The 24,822-nt window shown below is 47.4% G+C and overlaps 1 protein-coding gene across 6 annotated transcripts in view; it reads right to left on the bottom strand.

Annotated features, from left to right (window-relative positions):
* LOC106599252 (histone-lysine N-methyltransferase 2C) overlaps positions 1 to 24,822 on the bottom strand; it is a 155,010-nt gene that overhangs the window by 39,179 nt on the left and 91,009 nt on the right. For 5 of the 6 annotated variants that reach the window (XM_014190382.3, XM_014190383.3, XM_014190384.3 and 2 more), the window contains 12 exons: positions 15,844 to 15,966; positions 15,107 to 15,232; positions 14,812 to 14,942; positions 11,142 to 11,355; positions 10,932 to 11,024; positions 10,557 to 10,604; positions 9,671 to 9,805; positions 9,531 to 9,563; positions 9,240 to 9,371; positions 2,324 to 2,474; positions 1,838 to 2,091; positions 1,613 to 1,686 (listed from right to left, as the gene is read on the bottom strand). In XM_014190382.3, the coding sequence (XP_014045857.3) occupies positions 1,613 to 1,686; positions 1,838 to 2,091; positions 2,324 to 2,474; positions 9,240 to 9,371; positions 9,531 to 9,563; positions 9,671 to 9,805; positions 10,557 to 10,604; positions 10,932 to 11,024; positions 11,142 to 11,355; positions 14,812 to 14,942; positions 15,107 to 15,232; positions 15,844 to 15,966 (1,514 nt within the window). The remainder of the gene's footprint in view (positions 1 to 1,612; positions 1,687 to 1,837; positions 2,092 to 2,323; positions 2,475 to 9,239; positions 9,372 to 9,530; positions 9,564 to 9,670; positions 9,806 to 10,556; positions 10,605 to 10,931; positions 11,025 to 11,141; positions 11,356 to 14,811; positions 14,943 to 15,106; positions 15,233 to 15,843; positions 15,967 to 24,822) is intronic. The other variant, XM_014190385.3, reaches the window with a different exon arrangement.

The raw sequence follows: 24,822 nt of genomic DNA, 5'->3' as shown, positions 1-24,822 counted from the left end.
TAAAGCGGCAATACGTAGTAGTCTGACTGATAGAATAAATACCACATCAGACTAAAGTTTAACCTGTCTGGGCTAGGGGGCAGTATTTTCACGGCCGGATGAAAAACGTACCCAATTTAAACAGGTTACTACTCTGGCCCAGAAACTAGAATATGCATATTATTAGTAGATTTGGATAGAAAACACTCTAAAGTTTCTAAAACTGTTTGAATGGTGTCTGTGAGTATAACAGAACTCATATGGCAGGCAAAAACCTGAGAAAAATCCAAGCAGGAAGTGAAAAGTCTGAGAATTGTAGTCTTTCTTTTGATTCTCTATCGAAGCTCCAGTGTCTGTGGGGTGATGTTGCACTTCCTAAGGCTTCCATTGGCTGTCTAAAGCCTTCAGAAAGTGGTTTGAGCATTTTCCTGTCACTGGGCAGATAATAGGAGCTCAGTTACTGAGTGGTCTGCCTGGCAACAAAAGGATTGGATATGCTCGGTCCCGCGAGCACGCCCCTCCTTTTTCTTCTTGAATGAATATGCTATTGTCCGGTTGGAATATTATCGCAATTTTCCGTAAAAAATACCATAAAGATTGATTTTAAACAGCGTTTGACATGCTTCTAAGTACGGTAATGGAACATTTTGACTTTTCGTCTCTCGTTCCGCGCTCGCGCGTTCCCCTTTGGATAGTGCTCTGAACGCACGAACAAAATGGAGGTATTTGGACATAAATATGGATTATTTGGAACAAAAACAACATTTCTTGTGGAAGTAGCAGTCCTGGGAGTGCATTCTGACGAAGATCAGCAAAGGTAATACAATATTTCTAATACTAATTCTGAGTTTAGATTGCCCCGAATTTGGCGGGTGTCTGAATAGCTCGCCGTGATGGCTGAGCTATGTACTCAGAATATTGAAAAATGTGCTTTCTCCGTAAAGCTATTTTAAAATCTGACACAGCGGTTGCATAAAGGAGTAGTCTATCTATAATTCTTAAAATAATTGTTATGTATTTTGTCAACGTTTATGATGAGTATTTTTGTAAATTGATGTGCACATTCACCGGACTTTTTGGTGGGAATACATTTTCTGAATATCACACGCCAATGTAAAATGCTGTTTTTGGATATAAATATGAACTTTATCGAACAAAACATACATTTATTGTGTAACATAATGTCCTAGGAGTGTCATCTGATGAAGATCGTCAAAGGTTAGTGCTTCATTTCGCTGTGTTTTGGGTTTTATTGACACGTCCTTGCTTGGAAAATGGCTGTGTGATTATTTGTGTCTATGTACTCTCCTAACATAATCTAATGTTTTACTTTCGCTGTAAAGCCTTTTTGAAATCGGACAATGTGGTTAGACTAACGAAAAGTGTATCTTTAAAATGGTGTAAAATAGTCGTATGTTTGAGAATTGAACTATGACATTTTGTTGTTTTTGAATTTTCCGCCCTGATATTTCACTGGCTGTGTCCCGCAGGTGGGACACTACCGTCCCACCTAGCCCATAGAAGTTAAGGGAGACAGAGATATTACAACATCTTCACAGGATTCTCACATGTTCAATGTATGTCTGTCTACTGGGGACAATAAGTCATTTAAGCAGAATGAAATGCATCTTACCACATATGGGGCCCTGTCTTGAGAACTTGCTTTCCTCCATAGCTTTGCAATCTGTTTGACTCTTGTAGACCAGTCTGTAGAGTGCCGAAAGAAGATCATATTTTTTTTACATGACGAAAACAGACTGCAGCTCAAAAAGGACATCTGATTACATCTTCCACTGTATATTAAGTCATGATAACGGCTGGATGTGCACAGAGGTGTGACTGGGAAACACACACACACCTGGGAAGTCATCCTTAAGGCTGGGGAAGTTGACGTTGGTGTAAAGGACAGGGGCTACAGTGGCTAGCTCCCCCAGCGTCTCCTCCTTCTCCCACTTCAGTGTGCTCCTCTGGGCGTTGGACATGGCCTCCGCCTCACCCCCCTCAGGCCCGGGCCCAGGAGGAGGTGTGAGGCCTGGGCCACCATGGACAAGACCAGGAGCCCCCTGCCATGGACCCACCACCTCTCTGGCCATCTGATTAAACTTCCTGTCCCTGCAGGAAGGACACAAGTACAAGGATTTGAGTGATGTACAAAAAAACATGTAGTCATCATTATCATTGTTTTGTCGACAACTAGAGCTCCCTACGGTAACTACGGTCACTAGCAAAGTCTGCGATTTGATTTGGTTAAACCGAGTAGTTGTATGGAGATGACTTAACGTTCAATACAGTTTGTCAGATTATTATGTGCTTTCCACAGCAAGGTAAGATTTGCAGTTAGTACCTTGGATTGTCAGTAAAAGGCATACGGTGGAGGGGAGAGAAATTGTCTGGGATACAGGGTCCTGCTCCGGGATTGGACGGATTCAGAGGGAATCGTTGGTTAGGTCCCATCAGCCCGTTCATCATTGGCATCCGTGGAAACATGGCATTCCCTGTATGCAAAAACAGGATTATATCAAAGGGACTGCATTACTGTAGGAAAACGATGCTCGTGTGATGAGCAACCTTTAGATCTTATCTGTCGGAAAGATATCAGTTTGTCTCTGTGAATGGTTTGTCCTCTGACAAATCAATTGTAAATTTCGGTGTTCCTCAAGGTTCCGTTTTAGGACCACTATTGTTTTCACTATATATTTTACCTCTTGGGGATGTCATTCGAAAACATAATGTTAAATTTCACTGCTATGCGGACGACACACAGCTGTAAATTTCAATGAAACATGGTGAAGCCCCAAAATTGCCCTCGCTAGAAGCCTGTGTTTCAGACATAAAGAAGTGGATGGCTGCAAACTTTCTACTTTTAAACTCGGACAAAACAGAGATGCTTGTTCTAGGTCCCAAGAAACAAAGAGATCTTCTGTTGAATCTGACAATTAATCTGGATGGTTGTACAGTCGTCTCAAATAAAACTGTGAAGGACCTCGGCGTTACTCTGGACCCTGATCTCTCTTTTGAAGAACATATCAAGACTGTTTCAAGGACAGCTTTTTTCCATCTACGTAACATTGCAAAAATCTGAAATTTTCTGTCCAAAAATGACGCAGAAAAATTAATCCATGCTTTTGTTACTTCTAGGCTGGACTACTGCAATGCTCTACTTTCCGGCTACCCGGATAAAGCACTAAATAAACTTCAGTTAGTGCTAAATACGGCTGCTAGAATCCTGACTAGAACCAAAACATTTGATCATATTACTCCAGTGCTAGCCTCCCTACACTGGCTTCCTGTTAAGGCAAGGGCTGATTTCAAGGTTTTACTGCTAACCTACAAAGCATTACATGGGCTTGCTCCTACCTATCTTTCCGATTTGGTCCTGCCGTACATACCTACACGTACGCTACGGTCACAAGACGCAGGCCTCCTAATTGTCCCTAGAATTTCTAAGCAAACGGCTGGAGGTAGGGCTTTCTCCTATAGAGCTCAATTTTTATGGAATGGTCTACCTACCAATGTGAGAGACGCAGACTCAGTCTCAACCTTTAAGTCTTTACTGAAGACTTTTCTCTTCAGTAGGTCCTATGATTAAGTATAGTCTGGCCCAGGAGTGTGAAGGTGAACGGAAAGGCTGGAGCAACGAACCGCCCTTGCTGTCTCTGCCTTGCCGGTTCCCCTCTTTCCACTGGGATTCTCTGCCTCTAACCCTTTTACAGGGGCTGAGTCACTGGCCTACTGGTGTTCTTCCATGCCGTCCATGGGAGGGGTGCGTCACTTGAGTGGGTTGAGTCACTGACGTGGTCTTCCTGTCTGGGTTGGCGCCCCCCCCCTTGGGTTGTGCCATGGCGGAGATCGTTGTGGGCTATACTCGGCCTTGTCTTAGGACGGTAAGTTGGTGGTTGGAGACATCCCTCTAGTGGTGTGGGGGCTGTGCTTTGGCAAAGTGGGTGGGGTTATATCCTGCCTGTTTGGCCCTGTCCGGGGGTATCATCGGATGGGGCCACAGTGTCTTCTGATCCCTCCTGTCTCAGCCTCCAGTATTTATGCTGCAGTAGTTTATGTGTCGGGGGGCTAGGGTCAGTCTGTTACATCTGGAGTATTTCTCTTGTCTTATCCGGTGTCCTGTGTGTATTTAAATATGCTCTCTCTAATTCTCTCTTTCTCTCTTTCTGTCTTTCTCTCGGAGGACCTGAGCCCTAGGACCATGCCTCAGGACTACCTGGTATGATGACTCCTTGCTGTCCCCAGTCCACCTGGCCGTGCTGCTGCTCCAGTTTCAACTGTTCTGCCTGCGGCTATGGAACCCTGACCTGTTCACCGGACGTGCTTGTTGCACCCTCGACAACTACTATGATTATTATTATTTGACCATGCTGGTCATTTATGAACATTTTAACATCTTGACCATGTTCTGTTATAATATCCACCCTGCACAGCCAGAAGAGGACTGGCCACCCCTCATAGCCTGGTTCCTCTCTAGGTTTCTTCCTAGGTTTTTGGCCTTTCTAGGGAGTTTTTCCTAGGGAGTTTTTCCTAGCCACCGTGCTTCTTTCACATGCTTTGCTTGCTGTTTGGGGTTTTAGGCTGGGTTTCTGTACAGCACTTTGAGAATATCAGCTGATGTACGAAGGGCTATATAAAAATAAATTTGATTTGAAATTTGATTCTGAAACGAAGACTTGCTTTAGCGCTCCGAACGAATGCCTAGGCTTTTGCTCATCAGGCTAACAGTATTGAGGAACACAGAAAATAAGGAAATCAGTCTATTTAAATAAATGACGTCCTAAACAATGGATTTCACATGACTGGGCAGGGTTGCAGCCAGCCAACCCCCCCTCCCCTCTCAGACAGTTTAGGTGAAGAAGCCGGATGTGGAGGTCCTGGACTGGCGTCATTACACGTGGTCTGTGGTTGTGAGGCCAGTTGGACATTCTGACAAAATTCTCTAAAACAACATTGGAGGCAGCTTATGGTAGAGAAATTAACATTCAATTGTCTGGCAAAAGCTTTGGTGAACATTCCTGCAGTTAGCATGCCAATTGCACGCTCCCTCAAAACTTAAGTCATCTGTGGCATTGTGTTGTGACAAAACCGCACATTTTAGAGTTGCCTTTTATTATCCCCAGCACAAGGTGAACCTGTGTAATAATCATGCTGTTTAATCAACTTGTTGATATGCCACACCTGTCAGGTGGATGGATTATCTTGGCAAAGGAGAAATGCTCACTAACATTGCTGTGGGGACTTCGCTTCGCTCCGCAGGTAATATTACATTTCATTACATTACAACGGTTTGATTTGTTTGATCTGAGCAATTTTTCTTAGCTAGCTACATAGCCGTCTTTGTATCAAAGATAATTGTGTAGTTTAGAGTAATTATCGAGGTTAGCTAGCCAGCTGTTTTCGTCCTCCTAACTTAGTCAACACTGCTAGCTAGCCAACTAGCCAACTTCTACCGACTAGCAGCACTGTAGAAACTATTACATTACAACGGAACGACTTGATTAGTGTAGTGTTAGCTAGCTACATAGTTGTCTTTGCGGTCTTTGTATCTAAGATAATTGTGTAGTTTAGAGTAATTATCGAGGTTAGCTAGCCAGCCGCGCCGCCGTTGTCCAGACTTAGTCAACACACCTTGTCATCATCAAACCCACTGCTAGCTAGCCGACCTTTACTGACTAGCAACACTGTAGAAACTAATACATTACAACGGAACGATTTGACTAGTGCAGTGTTAGCTAGCTACATAGTTGTCTTTGTCATAGTTTGATAATTGTGTAGTTTAGAGTAATTATCGAGGTTAGCTAGCCAGCTATTTTCGTCCCCCGCGACGCCATTTTTCCAAACCTAGCCAACTATTACCTTTGAGCAGCATTGTAGAAACTAAATACATTACAAAGGAACGTCTTGATTAGTGCCATGTTAGCTAGCTACATAGTTGCTTTTGTATCATGATAAGGTGTAGTACTGAAACTATCGAGGTTACCTAGCCAGCTACACGTTCAAACAAAGTCAACAACGCAGCCACTGCTAGCTAGCCTACTTCACCAGCCAGCAGTCCTGTATCATTTGTCATTTTAGTCAATACGATTTTTGCAACGTAAGCTTAACTTTCTGAACATTCGAGACGTGTAGTCCACTTGTCATTCCAACCTCCTTTGCATTAGCGTAGCCTCTTCTGTAGCCTGTCAACTATGTGTCTGTCTATCCCTGTTCTCTCCCCTCTGCACAGGCCACACAAACGCTTCACACCGCTTGGTGGTCCCAGCGCGCACAACCCACTTGGAGTTCCAGGTCTCCGGCAGCCTCTGGAACTGCCGGTCTGCGGCCAACAAGGCAGAGTTCACCTCAGCCTATGCTGCCCTCCAGTCCCTCGACTTCTTGGCGCTGACGGAAACATGGATTACCACAGATAACACTGCTACTCCTACTGCTCTGTCCTCGTCTGCCCACGTGTTCTCGCATACCCCGAGAGCATCTGGCCAGCGGGGTGGTGGCACTGGAATCCTTATCTCTCCCAAGTGGACATTCTCTCTTTCTCCCCTGACCCATCTGTCTATCTCCTCATTTGAATTCCATGCTGTCACAGTTACCAGCCCTTTCAAGCTTAACATCCTTATCATTTATCGCCCTCCAGGTTCTGCTCTTCTCTGTGTCACGGAGGCTCTCCGCACTGCTAAAGCTAACTCTCATCCTCCTAGACCTATCTGCTGCCTTTGATACTGTGAACCATCAGATCCTCCTCTCCACCCTCTCCGAGTTGGGCATCTCCGGCGCGGCCCACGCTTGGATTGCGTCCTACCTGACAGGTCGCTCCTACCAGGTGGCGAGAATCTGTCTCCGCACCACGTGCTCTCACCACTGGTGTCCCCCAGGGCTCTGTTCTAGGCCCTCTCCTATTCTCTCTATACACCAAGTCACTTGGCTCTGTCATATCCTCACATGGTCTCTCCTATCATTGCTATGCAGACGACACACAATTCATCTTCTCCTTTCCCCCTTCTGATAACCAGGTGGCGAATCGCATCTCTGCATGTCTGGCAGACATATCAGTGTGGATGACGGATCACCACCTCAAGCTGAACCTCGGCAAGACGGAGCTGCTCTTCCTCCCGGGGAAGGACTGCCCGTTCCATGATCTCGCCATCACGGTTGACAACTCCCTTGTGTCCTCCTCCCAGAGTGCTAAGAACCTTGGCGTGAACCTGGACAACACCCTGTCGTTCTCCACTAACATCAAGGCGGTGACCCGATCCTGTAGGTTTATGCTCTACAACATTCGCAGAGTACGACCCTGCCTCACACAGGAAGCGGCGCAGGTCCTAATCCAGGCACTTGTCATCTCCGGTCTGGATTACTGCAACTCGCTGTTGGCTGGGCTCCCTGCCTGTGCCATTAAACCCCTACAACTCATCCAGAACGCCGCAGCCCGTCTGGTGTTCAACCTTCCCAAGTTATCTCACGTCACCCCGCTCCTCCGCTCTCTCCAATGGCTTCCAGTTGAAGCTCGCATCTGCTACAAGACCATGGTGCTTGCCTACGGAGCTGTGACGGGAACGGCACCTCCGTACCTTCAGGCTACACCCAAACAAGGGCACTGCGTTCATCCACCTCTGGCCTGCTCGCCTCCCTACCTCTGAGGAAGCACAGTTCCCGCTCAGCCCAGTCAAAACTGTTCGCTGCTCTGGCACCCCAATGGTGGAACAAGCTCCCTCACGACGCCAGGACATCGGAGTCAATCACCACCTTCCGGAGACACCTGAAACCCCACCTCTTGAATACCTAGGATAGGATAAAGTAATCCTTCTAACCCCCCCCCCCCCTTAAAAGATTTAGATGCACTATTGTAAAGTGGTTGTTCCACTGGATATCATAAGGTGAATGCACCAATTTGTAAGTCGCTCTGGATAAGAGCGTCTGCTAAATGACTTAAATGTAAATAACGGTAAAACTCTGTCATTCTACCCCTGAACAAGGCAGTTAACCCACTGTTCCCCGATAGGCCGTCATTGTAAATAAGAAGTTGTTCTTACCCGACTTGCCTAGTTAAATAAAGGTTACATTTTTTTTATTATTATGTGAGCTACACAAAAAATTATACTTTAAGGAAAATTGTTCCATGTTTGCGGCAAGGGAGCACATACCTGGTGTCAATTAAATTGATAAACCTCTTGAAACCTTCCTTTTCGACTGTGCTAATTGGTAGCACGTCCTTAGCAATGCAATACATAATAGCATTTGTGATGTCTGTCTTTTCGATGTTTGCTTGTAGGGCATAAACGCTGTCAGTGTTGACTGCGTCGGGCAAACATCCCTAGATTGGTTGAGGGGCGTTTTTTAATACCGTGGCACAAACTCAAACTTCCTGCATGTTCCAAAGAGTGATTTTGCTTCAGATGTTGAAAAAGGTTTGTCGTATTACCAGACTTCATAGCCACCTGTCTACGGCACAATTTGCACCGAACATTGCTCTGCTCTTTGTCGAACTTCAAAAAGCCAAACCACTTCCAAATTACTGAAACGGTTTAACCCTTTTTATCAATAATTTCTTTGTTGGAAGCTGCTCCTTCTCCATGGCTATTGCCGCCACTGTTTTCGCCTACATCACTCATTTTTCGTGGTTAATAGTGGCTACTCCATCACTCGAGGTGCTAAGTGGTTTTTACTGGGCGTATACCTCTCCACGTACATATTGTCACTTCTCCGCACATTCCTGCTGCGTCAGAGGTGAAATGGACTGCTGTACCTAATTATTCTATATCGGCATTATAGAAAATGAATCTAAGCGTTTTTATATCGTTATTGAGGGAAGTACTTACCTCAATTATTGATTTATCGCCCAGCCTATAGAAAGCTGATGGGATCCTCCTCTTTTTAAGAGGCCATCAAAACTGTGTTCTTGCATAGCCTATATAAATGTTGTGCAACATGAGCTCATGGGCTCTCATGAAGTGTTTGATTGGATTTTTGATTACATTTACATTGATGTCAGAATGATTAGAGGAAAAATAGAGCGCAGAGTACCAGGCCATTAGCGACTGTCAGTTAGCAAGTTTGGTAGACTACTAATGAACATCAGCGGCATCAGTGCACAGTTTTGGAGAAGCCGTGACTAAACGGTCACGTGGCATTTGACTGCGGTCATGACTTGTGAATGCTGGTGTGGTAGAAATACGTCCCGTAACAGCCCTAGTCTTATCAAAACGTCAGAGAAGAGCGAAATACTGCCCATATCTGCTACAGGACCCTGATGAGATTCGTACCTGCGTGAGGGTGTGCCAGGCTGGTTCCTGGTTCCCCAGGTGGGCCGTGGGGTTGAGGCATCTGTGGTGGATGGCTGGTGCTGGGGCTCAGGACGGCAGTGAAGAGGTCCTCCACGTCCTTCCCTTCCAGCTCTACAGGGCACAACAACATAGAGACAGTCGTTAACACTAATACAGACAGTAGAGTTAAAACTGATAGACAGACAACACTTATGTTCAGTTATGTATAACCCTGGTTCTCTGAATGAGGGAAACGATATACAGTGATAAAAAAAAGGCGTAATAACCAACCTGGTATTTTGTATAGTTTGCTGAGAATTGATTCTGATGCCAGAAGAAAAAGAAAGGACACAGATTATTCATCTGATCAGAGTTATACCAAGCAGTGAATTGAATATGAAGGGGCTGAAATACAGACGTGTTGAACTGACCGTCAGCCATCTCCAGCTCTGGGCTGAAGATCCCGTCCAGATGTTCATCTGGGAGCGTACGGGGAGTCCGGCGGCCGGACTGAGAATGGGCGCGCGCTGGGGAGCGGTCTGTCAAGGGCCCAATGTCCAGACCAGCTGAGAAAGCACACACAGAGACACACAAGAACAAAAATACACATCAAAAACTATGCATGGTACACTCACTTCAAAGCTAGACGCAATCAGAACTTTATCTGGCTAATAAGCTTTGCGACTCATTTGAATAAAGGGGAGATATCTACATTGTGTGCAAATTAAATGAAGATAATAAGCAACGGTGCAAGATTAGCAGAATTACCCATGGTGACTATCTTTTGAGATGAATCTTTAAATCTACTCTCAAAGAAACACATTATAACCATCAACGTCAGGACGACTGCTGCGAACTGTGAGGTGAAGAAATACTAAGTGCATTTTAAGTTACATAAAAGTAGTGATTACTGAGAAAGAACCAAGGATGCAGAATATTATTGGCCTCAGTGGAGTTGCTAAGAAGCTATTCTTCACCAATCACCGAACAGGGACGAGAGAGACGGAGACATTCGCTGTCACCACAAAATGGAAGGCCACTCACCAAGGCCTCTCACTCTCTCCAAATAATCTGCCTCTAAATTGCTATTTTTCTGTCCTTGACTATTTGTTTCGGTGACAATTTGAATCACTTTAGCGTTTCTGTCAGTTAGACGTGAATTTGTACTTCACAAACAGAACCGTAACCAAACAAAGGACTGGAAAACCTGGTCATTGTAGACCAGGTGAAATGTAGCGTGAGAGGGTCAGAGAGCACACGCGCACACAGTAACTCAAAGAGAATGTACTATTGCTATTAAGGCCATGGAGCCCTTACCAAAAGGAGGAGGTGAGGAGTCGACCTGGAAAGGGCAAAAATCAAGACCTGCAGGAATGGAACCGAAACCAAGACACAAAATGAGTGAATACAACAGAATAGTGGAGAGCAAATCAAACTGGAAAGAAATGCATAAAACACACTTGAAACAATGACAAATAAAGATAAAACAACTAAAAAAGGAATAAAATAATATGGAAAGGTATGTGACAAATATGTGCTGAATAAAAATGTAGTGGAGGTAAGGATAAATTGGTGAGAATTTATCCTTACCCTAACCCTTGGAAAGGCCATATTGAAAAGACAGACAGCAAGACATCCCAGGCTGGCAGTAAACTCTCCCCACTATGACAGCCTCAGAGATCAGTGACATACCAGAGTCACCGGTCTGTTTCCCCAGCATCCTCAGGAGGTCTGCATCCGTGTTGAGAACCTCAGACAGATCCACTAGAGGTTCCTCAGAGGGCTCTGTGGATGAGAAGACATGCAGACATGACAGCCAGAAACCATGGCATGGACCAATGGACAAGTGTGTGTGGTGTGTGCGTGCGTCTGTGCCTTCATCTGCATCTGTGTAGTACGTACGTGGTCCTGGTGGTCCGTCTGGTCTGGACGAGGCTGAGGCGGCACTGAGCAGGGGATCTGAGGATGGGTCCAGGATGCTGGTGGTGGGATGCTTCCTGTCCCCCTGGGGCCCGATTCCAGCCCCAGCTTGGCCCTCCTCTAGCAGCCCAGACTCCACCGCCTGCTGCCTGCTCTGCTTGCTCTTATCCAGCAGGTCCTTACCGAAGAACGCCTCCTAGACAACACAACACGGGTCACTTCTCCATAGACCCACCATACTTCAGGATAACTGTCAACCTTTATAGCCCACCTCCCCATGGGACTTTCAACAACAAGCACAGTTACATGATCCACCCCTTCAAATACTTGAAATATATATAGATATTTTTTTACTAGCGTCAGTGGACTCTCTCCCTCTCTACCAGTGTAGACAGATCCATGTCTATCTCCCCATCAGCAACGTCTTATCTCGCAGAGGACAGACACATCACGTGACTGCTGCAGCCTCCCACTATGCTGGGACATTAAAAGCCTAGTTAACCATCTCAATAATTAATCCAATGTGCTCTGTGCTGGGAGTCGGGATCCTTTATGTTTTCCTCGGTCTCTGTGCCCTCCTGCTGTTGAGTACAGACCAGTAGTGACAGATGCCCATGGCTTAATGCACCTCCTCACATCTCATCTGTTTTGGCCAACACAAGGTGACACAGAGCTCTGGGTTTGAGACGAGAGAGAGCAGGAGCACGAGCAAGCGAGAGAGAGAGAGCGAGGTAGTCTCGCTTTCATATGCTGAACCCCCAAACAAAAGGATGATCAGAGTAGAGGATTTTAGCTATCCTCTAAGGACAACTCCTGGAGGCCTTCCCTCCCACTTTAAGAGAGCACACAAACGGGGCTTCTGCCATCTCCAATGGTCTATCGTTAAGTGGTTGTCAGGCAGTATGCTGAGTATTCTCTGGCCTCCCATTGGGGGAGGTAGAACTACATTTTATGAAGATGCAATATGACGTTCCAGGCTATCAGTGTGCTCCTGCATCTATGAATGGTTGCCTCATTAAGAAAGTGGTTGACATTTAGGTTGGCAGCTTATTCTGACAATTACGTATCTGCATACGGAGGTCCTTAACATGTTTTTGTTGTTGTTGCAGCAAGACGATCTCTACACCAAACACTGTGTCTGGCACCAAGTGGTGTTTTGCCTAATTGTAACCGTACAACTATGCCAGGGAATCATGGCTAAATATATTCCCTCAGTTCTAACAAAAACTAACTGACACATCTTCCAAATCCCATAAACCCTGAGACAAATGTCAGTCGTAATGTACTGTTCCTTCAGAAAGTATTCACACCCCCTTTACTTTTTCCACATTTTGTTGTGTTACAGCCTACATTTTCTATTGGTTAAATTGAGATTGATCTACACACAATACCCAATAATGTCAAAGTGGAATTATATGGAGTCAATAAGTATACAACCCATTTGTTATGTATGGCACGCCTAAATATGTTCAGGATTTAAAACGTGCTTAACAAATCGCATAAGTTGCATGGACTCATTCCGTGTTCAATAATAGTGGTTAACATGATTTTTTTTATGGACTACCTCATCTCCATACCCCACAACTATCTGTGAGGTCCCTCAATCGAGCAGTTCATTTTAAGCGCAGATTCAACCACAAAGACCAAGTATGTTTTTCAATGCCTCGCAAAGAAGGGCACCTATTGGTAGATGGGTAAAAATAAAATAGCAGACATTGAATATTCCTTTGAGCATGGTGAAGTTATTAATTACAGTTTGGATGGTGTATCAATACACCCAGTAACTACAAAGATACTCAGTTGACGTAGAGGAAGGAAACCACTCAGGGATTTCACCACAAGGCCAATCGAACAGTTTTTTTCTTCGTATTATTTTTTACCAAATCTATTGTGTTATATTCTCCTACATTCCTTTCACATTTCCACAAACTTCAAAGTGTTTCCTTTCAAATGGTACCAAGAATATGCATATCCTTGCTTCAGGGCCTGAGCTACAGGCAGTTAGATTTGGGTATGTCATTTTAGGTGAAAATTGAAAAAAAAGGGACGGATCCTTTAGTAATACTGTGGTAAAGAAATTAACACTTTATATTCAGGTTTTGGGCAAATCCAACCACTCAGGGATTTCACCACAAGGCCAATGGTGATTTTAAAACACTTACAGAGTTTAATGGTTGTGATATGAGAAGACTGAGGATGGTTCAATAACATAAATAAAGGTTAAAAAAAAATAATTGTTAACAAAATTATAGTTACTCCACAATACTAACCTAAATGATAGAGTGAAACGAAGGAAAACTGTCCAAAACATACATCCTGCTCGCTCCAAGCAGTGGTTTAAAGTACTTAAGTAAAAATTCTTTAAAGTACTACTTAAGTCGTTTTTTGGACAGTTTTTCTATTTCTATTTTTGACAATTTTTACTTTACTACATTCCTAAAGAACATTGTGTACTTTTTATACCATACATTTTTCCTGACACCCAAAAGCATTTGTTACATTTTGAATGCTTAGCAGGACAGAAAATTGCCCAATTTGCACACTTATCAAGAGAACATCCCTGGTCATCCCTACTGCCTCTTATCTGGCGGACTCACTAAACACAAATGTTTGTTTTTAAATGATGTCTGAGTATTGGTGTGACCCTGGCTACCCATCTGGTTTGCATAATATAAGGAATTTTAAATTATTAGTAATTACCTTTGATACTTAAGTATAAAGGGCAACTACATTTATTTTTGATACTTAAGTATATTTAAAACCAAATACTTTTACACTTTCTCAAGTAGTATTTTACTGGTTGACTTTCACTTTTACTTGAGTCATTTTCATTTAATGTATCTTTACTTTTACACAAGTATGAAAATTGAGTACTTTTTCCACCACTGGCAACAAGGCACTTAAGTAATACTGTGGTAAAGAAATTAACTTTTTGACCTGAATATAAAGTGTTATGTTTTGGGAAAATCCAACAACACATCAGAGTACCACTCTTCGTATTTTCAAGAATGGTGGTGGCTGGATAATGTTACGGGTCTGCTTGTCATCGGCAAGGACAAGTGAGTTTTTTAGGATAAAAGGAAACAGAATACAGCTATAAGCACAGGCAAAATCCAGAGAAAAACCTGGTTCAGTCAGCTTTCCAACAGACACTGGGAGACAAATGAACCTTTCAGCAGGACAATAACGTAAAACACTAAACCAAATATATACTGGACTTGCTTACCAAGACAACATTGAATGTTCCTGAGTGGTCTATTTACAGTTTTGACTTAAATTCACTTGAAAATCTATGGCAAGACTTGAAAACGGCTCTCTGGAAATGATCAACAACCAATTTGACAGAGCTTGAAGAATGAAAAAAAGACTATTGTACAATCCAGGTGTGCAAAGCTCTTAGAGACTTGCCCAAAAAAGACTCACAGCTGTAATCGCTGCCAAAGGTGCTTCTAAGTATTGACTCAGGGGTGAAAATACTTATGTAAATGAGATCTGTATTTCATTTTCAATAAATGTGCAAAACATTTATAAATACATGTTTTCACTTTTGTCATTATAGATTTAATCCATTATGAATTCAGGCTGTAATACAAAATGTGGAATAAGTCAAGAGGTATGAATACTTTGAAGGGAGTGTAGATGTGGGACTGACCTGCAGGTAGGTGGGAAAGGCCTCCTCTAGCTTGGTTTTCTTCTTCCTGTATCGTTTCTTGATCTTCTCTGGGATATCTGGCCCAGGGGGCGTCTCATCCACAGGGGTATCAGGCAGCATCTCTCCCCAGCCTGCAGTGGGCACCGAAGAGTAGGTCAGAGGTCAGAACCTGATCCCTTCAAATCTGCATATGCATGCTCAGGTATTTTACTCGACAATTTACTTTCACCAGGCAGAAATAGGATATTCAGACAAAAGCAATTGATCACGCATCGGTCGATGTGTGGGAACTCACCCTCCTCTTTTCCTGTGGGGGGTTCAGAGACCGAGCCAGAAGAATCCTTCCTGCTCAGGGATCGTTTGGCCTTGCCTGGGCCCTGGCCTGGACGGCTCCGCTGACGCACCATGAAGCCACCGATGCCTGAGAAAGAGATATTCAACAATGAACCAACACATAGCCATGGTAAGATTGCTGGTTCCAAGAAAGTAAAGTGTCCAAGTAATTTTTTATTAGAATTGTATAAGATCTGTTTTATCAGGAAATGACTGTTGGGAAGACATAGAGCACATCTCAATGCTTTCACTAGAGAGGGAAACATCTTCAACCTAGATTATATATATTTTTAAATGTAACCTTTATTTAACTAGGCAAATCAGTTAAGAACAAATTGTTATTTACAATGACGGCCTACACCGGCCAAACCCGGACGACGCGGGGCCAATTGTGCGCCGCCCTATGGGACTCCCAGTCACGGCCGGTTGTGATACAGCCTGGATTCGAACCAGGGTGTCTGTAGTGACGCCTCGAGCACTGAGATGCAGTGCCTTAGACCGCGGCGCCACTCGGGAGACCGAGAAAACACCATTTATAACCTCCAGAATAAGCCCTCTTTCCTTCTGAGGCCTTGTCTTGTCATCCCTGAGCTTGGCTGGCTGTGTGTTGAGGGCTACGGCTAGCTACAACAGTACACTGATACAGTGCTGGGCACGTACTGCACCAGAGGAGCTGTGTCCTCCAATCAGGTGCCCTACCCGGCCGGTATGGCTTCCTCTTCCTCTTTTTGCTGCCGTCTGCCCCCTTGGACTCATCTTCTGCTGGCTCTCGCTCTGGGCTCGAGTCCGACTTCCCCTCACAGTCCAGAGAGAGGTCCGCATCTGTGAGCGGGGGAAAGAGAGAGGGTGAGACACACAAACAGAGAGAGAGCGCGAGCGCGCGACGCAGAGAGAGAGCGCGAGCGCGCGACGCAGAGAGAGAGCGCGAGCGCGCGACGCAGAGAGAGAGCGCGAGCGCGCGACGCAGAGAGAGAGCGCGAGCGCGCGACGCAGAGAGAGAGCGCGAGCGCGCGACGCAGAGAGAGAGCGCGCGCGCGACGCAGAGAGAGAGCGCGCGCGCGACGCAGAGAGAGCGCGCGCGCGACGCAGAGAGAGAGCGCGAGCGCGACGCAGAGAGAGAGCGCGAGCGCGATGCAGAGAGAGAGCGCGAGCGCGCGACGCAGAGAGAGAGCGCGAGCGCGCGACGCAGAGAGAGAGCAGAAGAGCGACGCAGAGAGAGAGCAGAAGAGCGACGCAGAGAGAGAGCAGAAGAGCGACGCAGAGAGAGAGCAGAAGAGCGACGCAGAGCGAGAGCAGGAGAGCGACGCAGAGCGAGAGCAGGAGAGCGACGCAGAGCGAGAGCAGGAGAGCGACGCAGAGCGAGAGCAGGAGAGCGACGCAGAGCGAGAGCGACGCAGAGCGAGAGCAGGAGAGCGACGCAGAGCGAGAGCAGGAGAGCGACGCAGAGCGAGAGCAGGAGAGCGACACAGAGCGACACAGAGAGAGAGCGACACAGAGAGAGAGAGCGCGACACAGAGAGAGAGAGCGCGACACAGAGAGAGAGAGCGCGACACAGAGAGAGAGAGCGCGACACAGAGAGAGAGCGCGACACAGAGAGAGAGCGACACAGAGAGAGAGAGCGCGACACAGAGAGAGAGAGCGCGACACAGAGAGAGAGCGACACAGAGAGAGAGCGCGACACAGAGAGCGCGACAGAGAGAGCGACAGAGAGAGCAACACAGAGAGAGCAACACAGAGAGAGAGCGAGCGCGAGCGACACAGAGAGAGAGAGCGACAGAGAGAGAGAGAGCGACAGAGAGAGAGAGAAAGAGCGACAGAGAGAGAGAGAAAGAGCGACAGAGAGAGAGAGAGAGAGCGACAGAGAGAGAGAGAGAGCGACACAGAGAGAGCGACACAGAGAGAGAGAGCGACACAGAGAGAGAGAGCGACACAGAGAGAGAGAGCGACACAGAGAGAGAGAGCGACACAGAGAGAGAGAGCGACACAGAGAGAGAGAGCGACACAGAGAGAGAGAGAGTGAGAGCGACACAGAGAGAGAGAGAGTGAGAGCGACACAGAGAGAGAGAGTGAGAGCGACACAGACACAGAGAGAGAGAGAGTGAGAGCGACACAGAGAGAGAGAGAGCGACACAGAGAGAGAGAGCGACACAGAGAGAGAGAGCGACACAGAGAGAGAGAGCGACACAAAGAGAGAGAGAGTGAGAGCGACACAGAGAGAGAGAGCGACACAGAGAGAGAGAGCGACACAGAGAGAGAGAGCGACACAGAGAGAGAGAGCGACACAGAGAGAGAGAGCGACACAGAGAGAGAGAGCGCGACACAGAGAGAGAGAGCGCGACAGAGAGAGAGAGAGAGCGCGACACAGAGAGAGAGAGAGCGCGACAGAGAGAGAGAGAGAGAGCGCGACAGAGAGAGAGAGAGAGAGCGCGACACAGAGAGAGAGAGCGCGACAGAGAGAGAGAGAGAGCGCGACACAGAGAGAGAGAGAGAGAGAGCGCGACACAGAGAGAGAGAGAGAGAGCGCGACACAGAGAGAGAGAGAGCGCGACACAGAGAGAGAGAGCAGGAGAGCGACGCAGAGCGAGAGCAGGAGAGCGACGCAGAGCGAGAGCAGGAGAGCGACGCAGAGCGAGAGCAGGAGAGCGACGCAGAGCGAGAGCAGGAGAGCGACGCAGAGCGAGAGCAGGAGAGCGACGCAGAGCGAGAGCAGGAGAGCGACGCAGAGCGACACAGAGAGAGAGCGACACAGAGAGAGAGAGCGCGACACAGAGAGAGAGAGCGACACAGAGAGAGAGAGCGCGACACAGAGAGAGAGAGAGCGCGACGCAGAGAGAGAGCGCGACGCAGAGAGAGAGCGCGCGCGACGCAGAGAGAGAGAGCGCGCGCGCGACGCAGAGAGAGAGAGCGCGCGCGCGACGCAGAGAGAGAGAGCGCGCGCGCGACGCAGAGAGAGAGCGCGAGCGCGCGACGCAGAGAGAGAGCGCGCGCACGACGCAGAGAGAGAGCGCGCGCACGACGCAGAGAGAGCGCGAGCAGAAGAGCGACGCAGAGAGAGAGCAGAAGAGCGACGCAGAGAGAGAGCAGAAGAGCGACGCAGAGAGAGAGCAGGAGAGCGACGCAGAGAGAGAGCAGGAGAGCGACGCAGAGAGAGAGCAGGAGAGCGACGCAGAGCGAGAGCAGGAGAGCGACGCAGAGCGAGAGCAGGAGAGCGACGCAGAGCGAGAGCAGGAGAGCGACGCAGAGCGAGAGCAGGAGAGCGACGCAGAGCGAGAGCAGGAGAGCGACACAGAGAGAGAGCGACACAGAGAGAGAGAGCGCGACACAGAGAGAGAGAGCGCGACACAGAGAGAGAGAGCGCGACACAGAGAGAGAGCGCGACACAGAGAGAGAGCGCGACACAGAGAGAGAGCGCAACACAGAGAGAGAGAGCGCGACACAGAGAGAGAGAGAGAGCGACACAGAGAGAGAGAGCGCGACACAGAGAGCGCGACAGAGAGAGCGACAGAGAGAGCGACAGAGAGAGCGACAGAGAGAGCGACAGAGAGAGCGAGCGCGAGCGACACAGAGAGAGAGAGCGATACAGAGAGAGAGAGAGCGACAGAAAGAGAGAGAAAGAGCGACAGAGAGAGAGAGAGAGAGCGACACAGAGAGAGAGAGAGAGCGACACAGAGAGAGAGAGAGAGCGACACAGAGAGAGAGAGAGAGCGACACAGAGAGAGAGAGAGAGCGACACAGAGAGAGAGAGAGAGCGACACAGAGAGAGAGCGACACAGAGAGAGAGAGCGACACAGAGAGAGAGAGCGACACAGAGAGAGAGCGACACAGAGAGAGAGAGCGACACAGAGAGAGAGAGCGACACAGAGAGAGAGAGCGACACAGAGAGAGAGAGCGACACAGAGAGAGAGAGAGCGACACAGAGAGAGAGAGCGACACAGAGAGAGAGAGCGACACAAAGAGAGAGAGAGTGAGAGCGACACAGAGAGAGCGACACAGAGAGAGAGAGAGAGAGAGAGAGAGAGAGAGAGAGCGGGACAGAGAGCGCGACAGAGAGAGCGACAGAGAGAGCGACACAGAGAGCGCGAGCGCGAGCGACACAGAGAGAGCGAGCGCGAGCGACACAGAGAGAGCGAGCGCGAGCGACACAGAGAGAGCGAGCGCGAGCGACACAGAGAGAGCGAGCGACACAGAGAGAGCGAGCGCGAGCGACACAGAGAGAGAGAGCGCGAGCGACACAGAGAGAGAGAGCGCGAGCGACACAGGGAGAGAGCGCGAGCGACACAGAGAGAGAGAGCGCGAGCGACACAGAGAGAGCGAGAGCGACACAGAGAGAGCGAGAGCGACACAGAGAGAGAGAGCGACACAGAGAGAGAGAGCGACACAGAGAGAGCGAAAGCGACACAGAGAGAGAGAGCGAGAGCGACACAGAGAGAGAGAGCGAGAGCGACACAGAGAGAGAGCGAGAGCGACACAGAGAGAGAGAGCGACACAAAGAGAGAGAGAGAGAGAGAGCGAGAGCGACACAAAGAGAGAGAGAGTGAGAGCGACACAGAGAGAGAGAGTGAGAGCGACACAGAGAGAGAGAGCGCGACACAGAGAGAGAGAGCGCGACACAGAGAGAGAGCGCGACACAGAGAGAGAGCGCGACACAGAGAGAGAGCGCGACACAGAGAGAGAGCGCGACACAGAGAGAGAGAGAGCGACACAGAGAGAGAGAGCGCGACACAGAGAGAGAGAGAGCGCGACACAGAGAGAGAGAGAGAGAGCGCGACACAACGAGAGAGAGAGAGCGCGACACAGAGAGAGAGAGAGAGCGCGACAAAGAGAGAGAGAGAGAGCGCGACACAGAGAGAGAGAGCGTGACACAGAGAGAGAGAGCGCGACACAGAGAGAGAGAGCGCGACACAGAGAGAGAGAGAGAGAGCGCGACACAGAGAGAGAGAGAGAGCGTGACACAGAGAGAGAGAGAGAGAGCGCGACACAGAGAGAGAGAGAGCGCGACACAGAGAGAGAGAGAGCGCGACACAGAGAGAGAGAGAGAGCGCGACACAGAGAGCGACAGAGAGAGCGACAGAGAGAGCGACAGAGAGAGAGCGACACAGAGAGAGCGAGCGCGAGCGACACAGAGAGAGAGAGCGCGAGCGACACAGAGAGAGAGAGCGACACAGAGAGAGAGAGAGAGAGCGACACAGAGAGAGAGAGCGACACAGAGAGAGAGAGAGAGAGACACAGAGAGAGAGAGAGCGACACAGAGAGAGAGAGCGACACAGAGAGAGAGAGAGCGACACAGAGAGAGCGACACAGAGAGAGAGAGAGCGACACAGAGAGAGAGCGACACAGAGAGAGAGAGCGACAGAGAGAGAGAGCGACACAGAGAGCGAGAGCGACACAAAGAGAGAGAGCGAGAGCGACACAAAGAGAGCGAGAGCGACACAAAGAGAGAGAGAGAGAGCGACACAGAGAGAGAGAGAGCGACACAGAGAGAGAGAGAGAGCGCGACACAGAGAGAGAGAGCGCGACACAGAGAGAGAGAGAGCGCGACACAGAGAGAGAGAGAGAGAGCGCGACACAGAGAGAGCGACACAAAGAGAGAGAGCGCGACACAGAGAGAGCGCGAGAGCGACACAGAGAGAGCGCGAGAGCGACACAGAGAGAGCGACACAGAGAGAGCGCGAGAGCGACACAGAGAGAGCGCGAGAGCGACACAGAGAGCGACACAGAGAGCGACACAGAGAGCGACACAGAGAGCGCGCGAGAGCGACACAGAGAGAGCGCGAGAGCGACACAGAGAGAGCGCGAGTGACACAGAGGGAGCGCGAGTGACACAGAGAGCGTGAGAGCGACACAGAGAGAGCGTGAGAGCGACACAGAGCGTGAGAGCGACACAGAGAGAGCGACACAGAGAGAGCGCGAGAGCGACACAGAGAGAGCGCGAGAGCAACAGAGAGAGCGCGAGAGCAACACACTGTCAAGCCACTAACACCTAACACAGCCAAATTACGTTGTTCCTCAAAAGAACAGACATGGAAACAACCACACATTCACAGCCCAGTAAGCTGTACAACAAAACAGCACAGAAGAATACCAGAAAGCAACCTGGAACCAAAATATACAAACACTCTTAGATAACTTTCTGGATACCACATTCACTCACAGTAAAGAAGGCATCAATCTAGCAGTAAAAAACATCAACTATATTTTCAGGCAAATGGTAAAAGAAGCACAATTGAAATTGATAAAAAACAAAACAAAAAAGACCACAGATGACAACTGGTTTGATGCAGATTGGAAAATTACAAGGAAAAAACTTAGAACACTATCCAACAATCCACTAACCAGCCAAAAGCACAGAGACTCAAATAATGGTGAATTACGCCTTCATTACTCTGAGACTTTTAAACTCTATAAACGTACACTAAGAACCAAAAAAGCACAGTACAACAGCAAGCAGCTGACACTAATTGAGGAGTCCATAAACACAAACAACTTCTGGCAAAATTAGAAAAACGAAGAAAAATAATAAAAACAAGAGCATTTGATTCTATTTGGCATACAGGACTGTTCTACAAAGTTATTGAAAGTGGTGTAGGGGGTAAAACATATGACATAATTAAATGAATGTATACTGGCAATACGTGCACCATTAAAAGTGGCAAGAAAAGAACATTCTTTAACCAGGGGCGGGGCCTTCGCCAGGGTTGCAATCTGAGCCCGGCACTCGTCAATATTTACATCAACGAATTGGCCACTATTCTAGAAAAATCCTCAGCCCCTGGTGTTAATCTCCACAATTCAGAGGTTAAATGCCTACTCTTCGCAGATGACCTATGCCTGCTGTCACCCATAGCACGTGGCCTACAGCAGAGCCTGGACCTGCTAGAGCAGTACTGCCAGACCTGGGCCCTGGCAGTAAACCCCAAAAAGACTAAAATAATGATTTCCCAGAGAAGATCAAGATCTCAGGGAATTAGACTAAAGTTCTCAATTGGTACAAAATACATAGAGTACTGCACACACCACAATTACTGAGGTTTAAAAATAAGCTCAACTGGACACCTTGCATGCCAGACCAGCTGGCTGGTGTGTTTACAGACATATTCAATCAATCCTTATCCCAGTCTGTTGTCCCCACATGCTTCAAGAGGGCCACCATTGTTCCTGTTCCCAAGAAAGCTAAGGTAACTGAGCTAAATGACTACCGCCCCGTAGCACTCACTTCTGTCATCATGAAGTGCTTTGAGAGACTAGTTAATAAGGATCATATCACCTCCACCTTACCTAACACCCTAGACCCACTTCAATTTGCTTACCGCCCCAATAGGTCCACAGACGACGCAATCGCCATCACACTGCACACTGCCCTAACCCATCTAGACAAGAGGAATACCTATGTAAGAATGCTGTTCATCGATTACAGCTCAGCGTTTAACACCATAGTACCCTCCAAACTCGTCATTAAGCTCGAGTCCCTAGGTCTCGACCCCGCCCTGTGCAACTGGGTACTGGACTTCCTGACGGGCCGCCCCCAGGTGGTGAGGGTAGGTAACAACATCTCCACCCCGCTGATCCTCAACACTGTGTCCCCACAAGGGTGCGTTCTCAGCCCTCTCCTGTACTCCCTGTTCACCCATGACTGCGTGGCCATGCACGCCTCCTACTCAATCATCAAGTTGCAGACGACACTACAGTGGTAGGCTTGATTACCAACAACGACGAGACGGCCTACAGGGAGGAGGTGAGGGCCCTCGGAGTGTGGTGTCAGGAAAATAACCTCTCACTCAATGTCAACAAAACAAAGGAGATGATCGTGGACTTCAGGAAACAGCAGAGGGAGCAGCCCCCTATCCACTTCGACGGGACAGTAGTGGAGAGGGTGGAGAGTTTTAAGTTCCTCGGCGTACACATCACGGACAAACTGAAATGGTCCACCCACACAGACAGCGTGGTGAAGAAGGCGCAGCAGCGCCTCTTCAACCTCAGGAGGCTGAAGAAATTGGGCTTGTCACCAATAACACACAAACTTTTACAGATGCACAATCGAGAGCATCCTGTCGGGCAGTATCACCGCCTGGTACGGCAACTGCACAGCCCTCAACCACAAGGCTCTCCAGAGGCTGGTGAGGTCTGCACAACACATCACCGGATGCAAACTACCTGCCCTCCAGGACACCTACATCACCCGATGTCACAGGAAGGCCAAAAAGATCATCAAGGACAACAACCACCCGAGCCACTGCCTGTTCACCCCGCTATCATCCAGAAGGCGAGGTCAGTACCAGTACCATCAAAGCTGGAACCGAGAGACTGAAAAACAGCTTCTATCTCAAGGCCATCACTAACATTGAGTGGCTGCTGCCAACATACTGACTCAACTCAAGCCACTTTAATAATGGGAAAATTGATGTAATCAATTTATCACTAGCCACTTTATATTATTTATATTAGATAATGTTTACATAACCTACATTATTCATCTCATATGTATATACTGTACGCTATACCATCTACTGCATCTTGCCATCTTGATGTAATTAAATGTATCACTAGCCACTTTAAACAATGCCACTTTATATAATGTTTACATACCCTACATTACTCATCTCATACGTATATACTGTACTCCATACCATCTATTACATCTTGCCTACGCCGTTCGGCCATCACTCATTTATATATTTTTATGTACATATTCGTATTCATTCCTTTACACTTGTGTGTACAAGGTAGTTGTTGTGGAATTGGTAGATTACTTGTTAGATATTACTGCACGGTCGGAACTAGAAGCACAAGCATTTCGCTACACTTGCATTAACATCTTGCTAACCATGTGTATGTGACAAATACATTTGATTTGATTTGATTTAATGAGGCAGTGAATGAACTGAGAAAGCACGCAGGGCAATCTACGCCATTAAAAAATATATATAATAATTGAAATACCTATTAAAATGTGGTCAAAACTAATTGAATGTGTCATTGAACCAATTGCACTTAATGGCAGCGAGGTGTGGGGTCCACTTGCAAAACAAGATTTCACCAAATGGGACATACACACCATTGAAACCCTGCATGCAGAGTTCTGTAAGATTCTCCTACATGTCCAGAGGAAAACTACAAACATTGCATGCAGGGCAGAATTAGGCCAATATCCACTAATAATAAAAACTCAAAAAAGAGCAATTAAGTTTTGGAAACATTTAAAATACAGTGACCCCCCCTCTCATCGGGGCGGCAGCGTAGCCTAGTGGTTAGAGTGTTGGACTAGTAACCGAAAGGTTGCAAGTTCAAATCCCTGAGCTGACAAGGTACAAATCTGTCGTTCTGCCCCTGAACAAGGCAGTTAACCCACTGTTCCTTGGCCGTCATTGTAAATAAGAATTTGTTCTTAACGGACTTGCCTAGTTAAATAAAGGTTAAATAAAAAATTTAAAAAACATTACCAAGCCCTGCAATGCCAAGAGCTGAGCAAAGAAAAGTCCCCTCATCCAGCTGGTCCTGAGTTCACAAACCTGCTCTACTAACACACTGAAGCCTCAGGACCAGAACATCCAATCAAATCAGAATAAAACTAATTACAACACCATCAAAACAAAACTACATTGCTTATTGGGAAACACAAGCACAAAGCAAAATGCAGTGCTGTCTGACCCTAAATCGACAGTACACCATGGCAAACTATTT

Source organism: Salmo salar, chromosome 03, assembly GCF_965601325.2.
Source record: "Salmo salar chromosome 03, fSalSal1, whole genome shotgun sequence".
In the NCBI taxonomy this organism is placed as follows: domain Eukaryota; kingdom Metazoa; phylum Chordata; class Actinopteri; order Salmoniformes; family Salmonidae; genus Salmo; species Salmo salar.
Note: the sequence above shows the minus strand (reverse complement) of the source record. Positions and strands in the feature narration are given on the sequence as shown.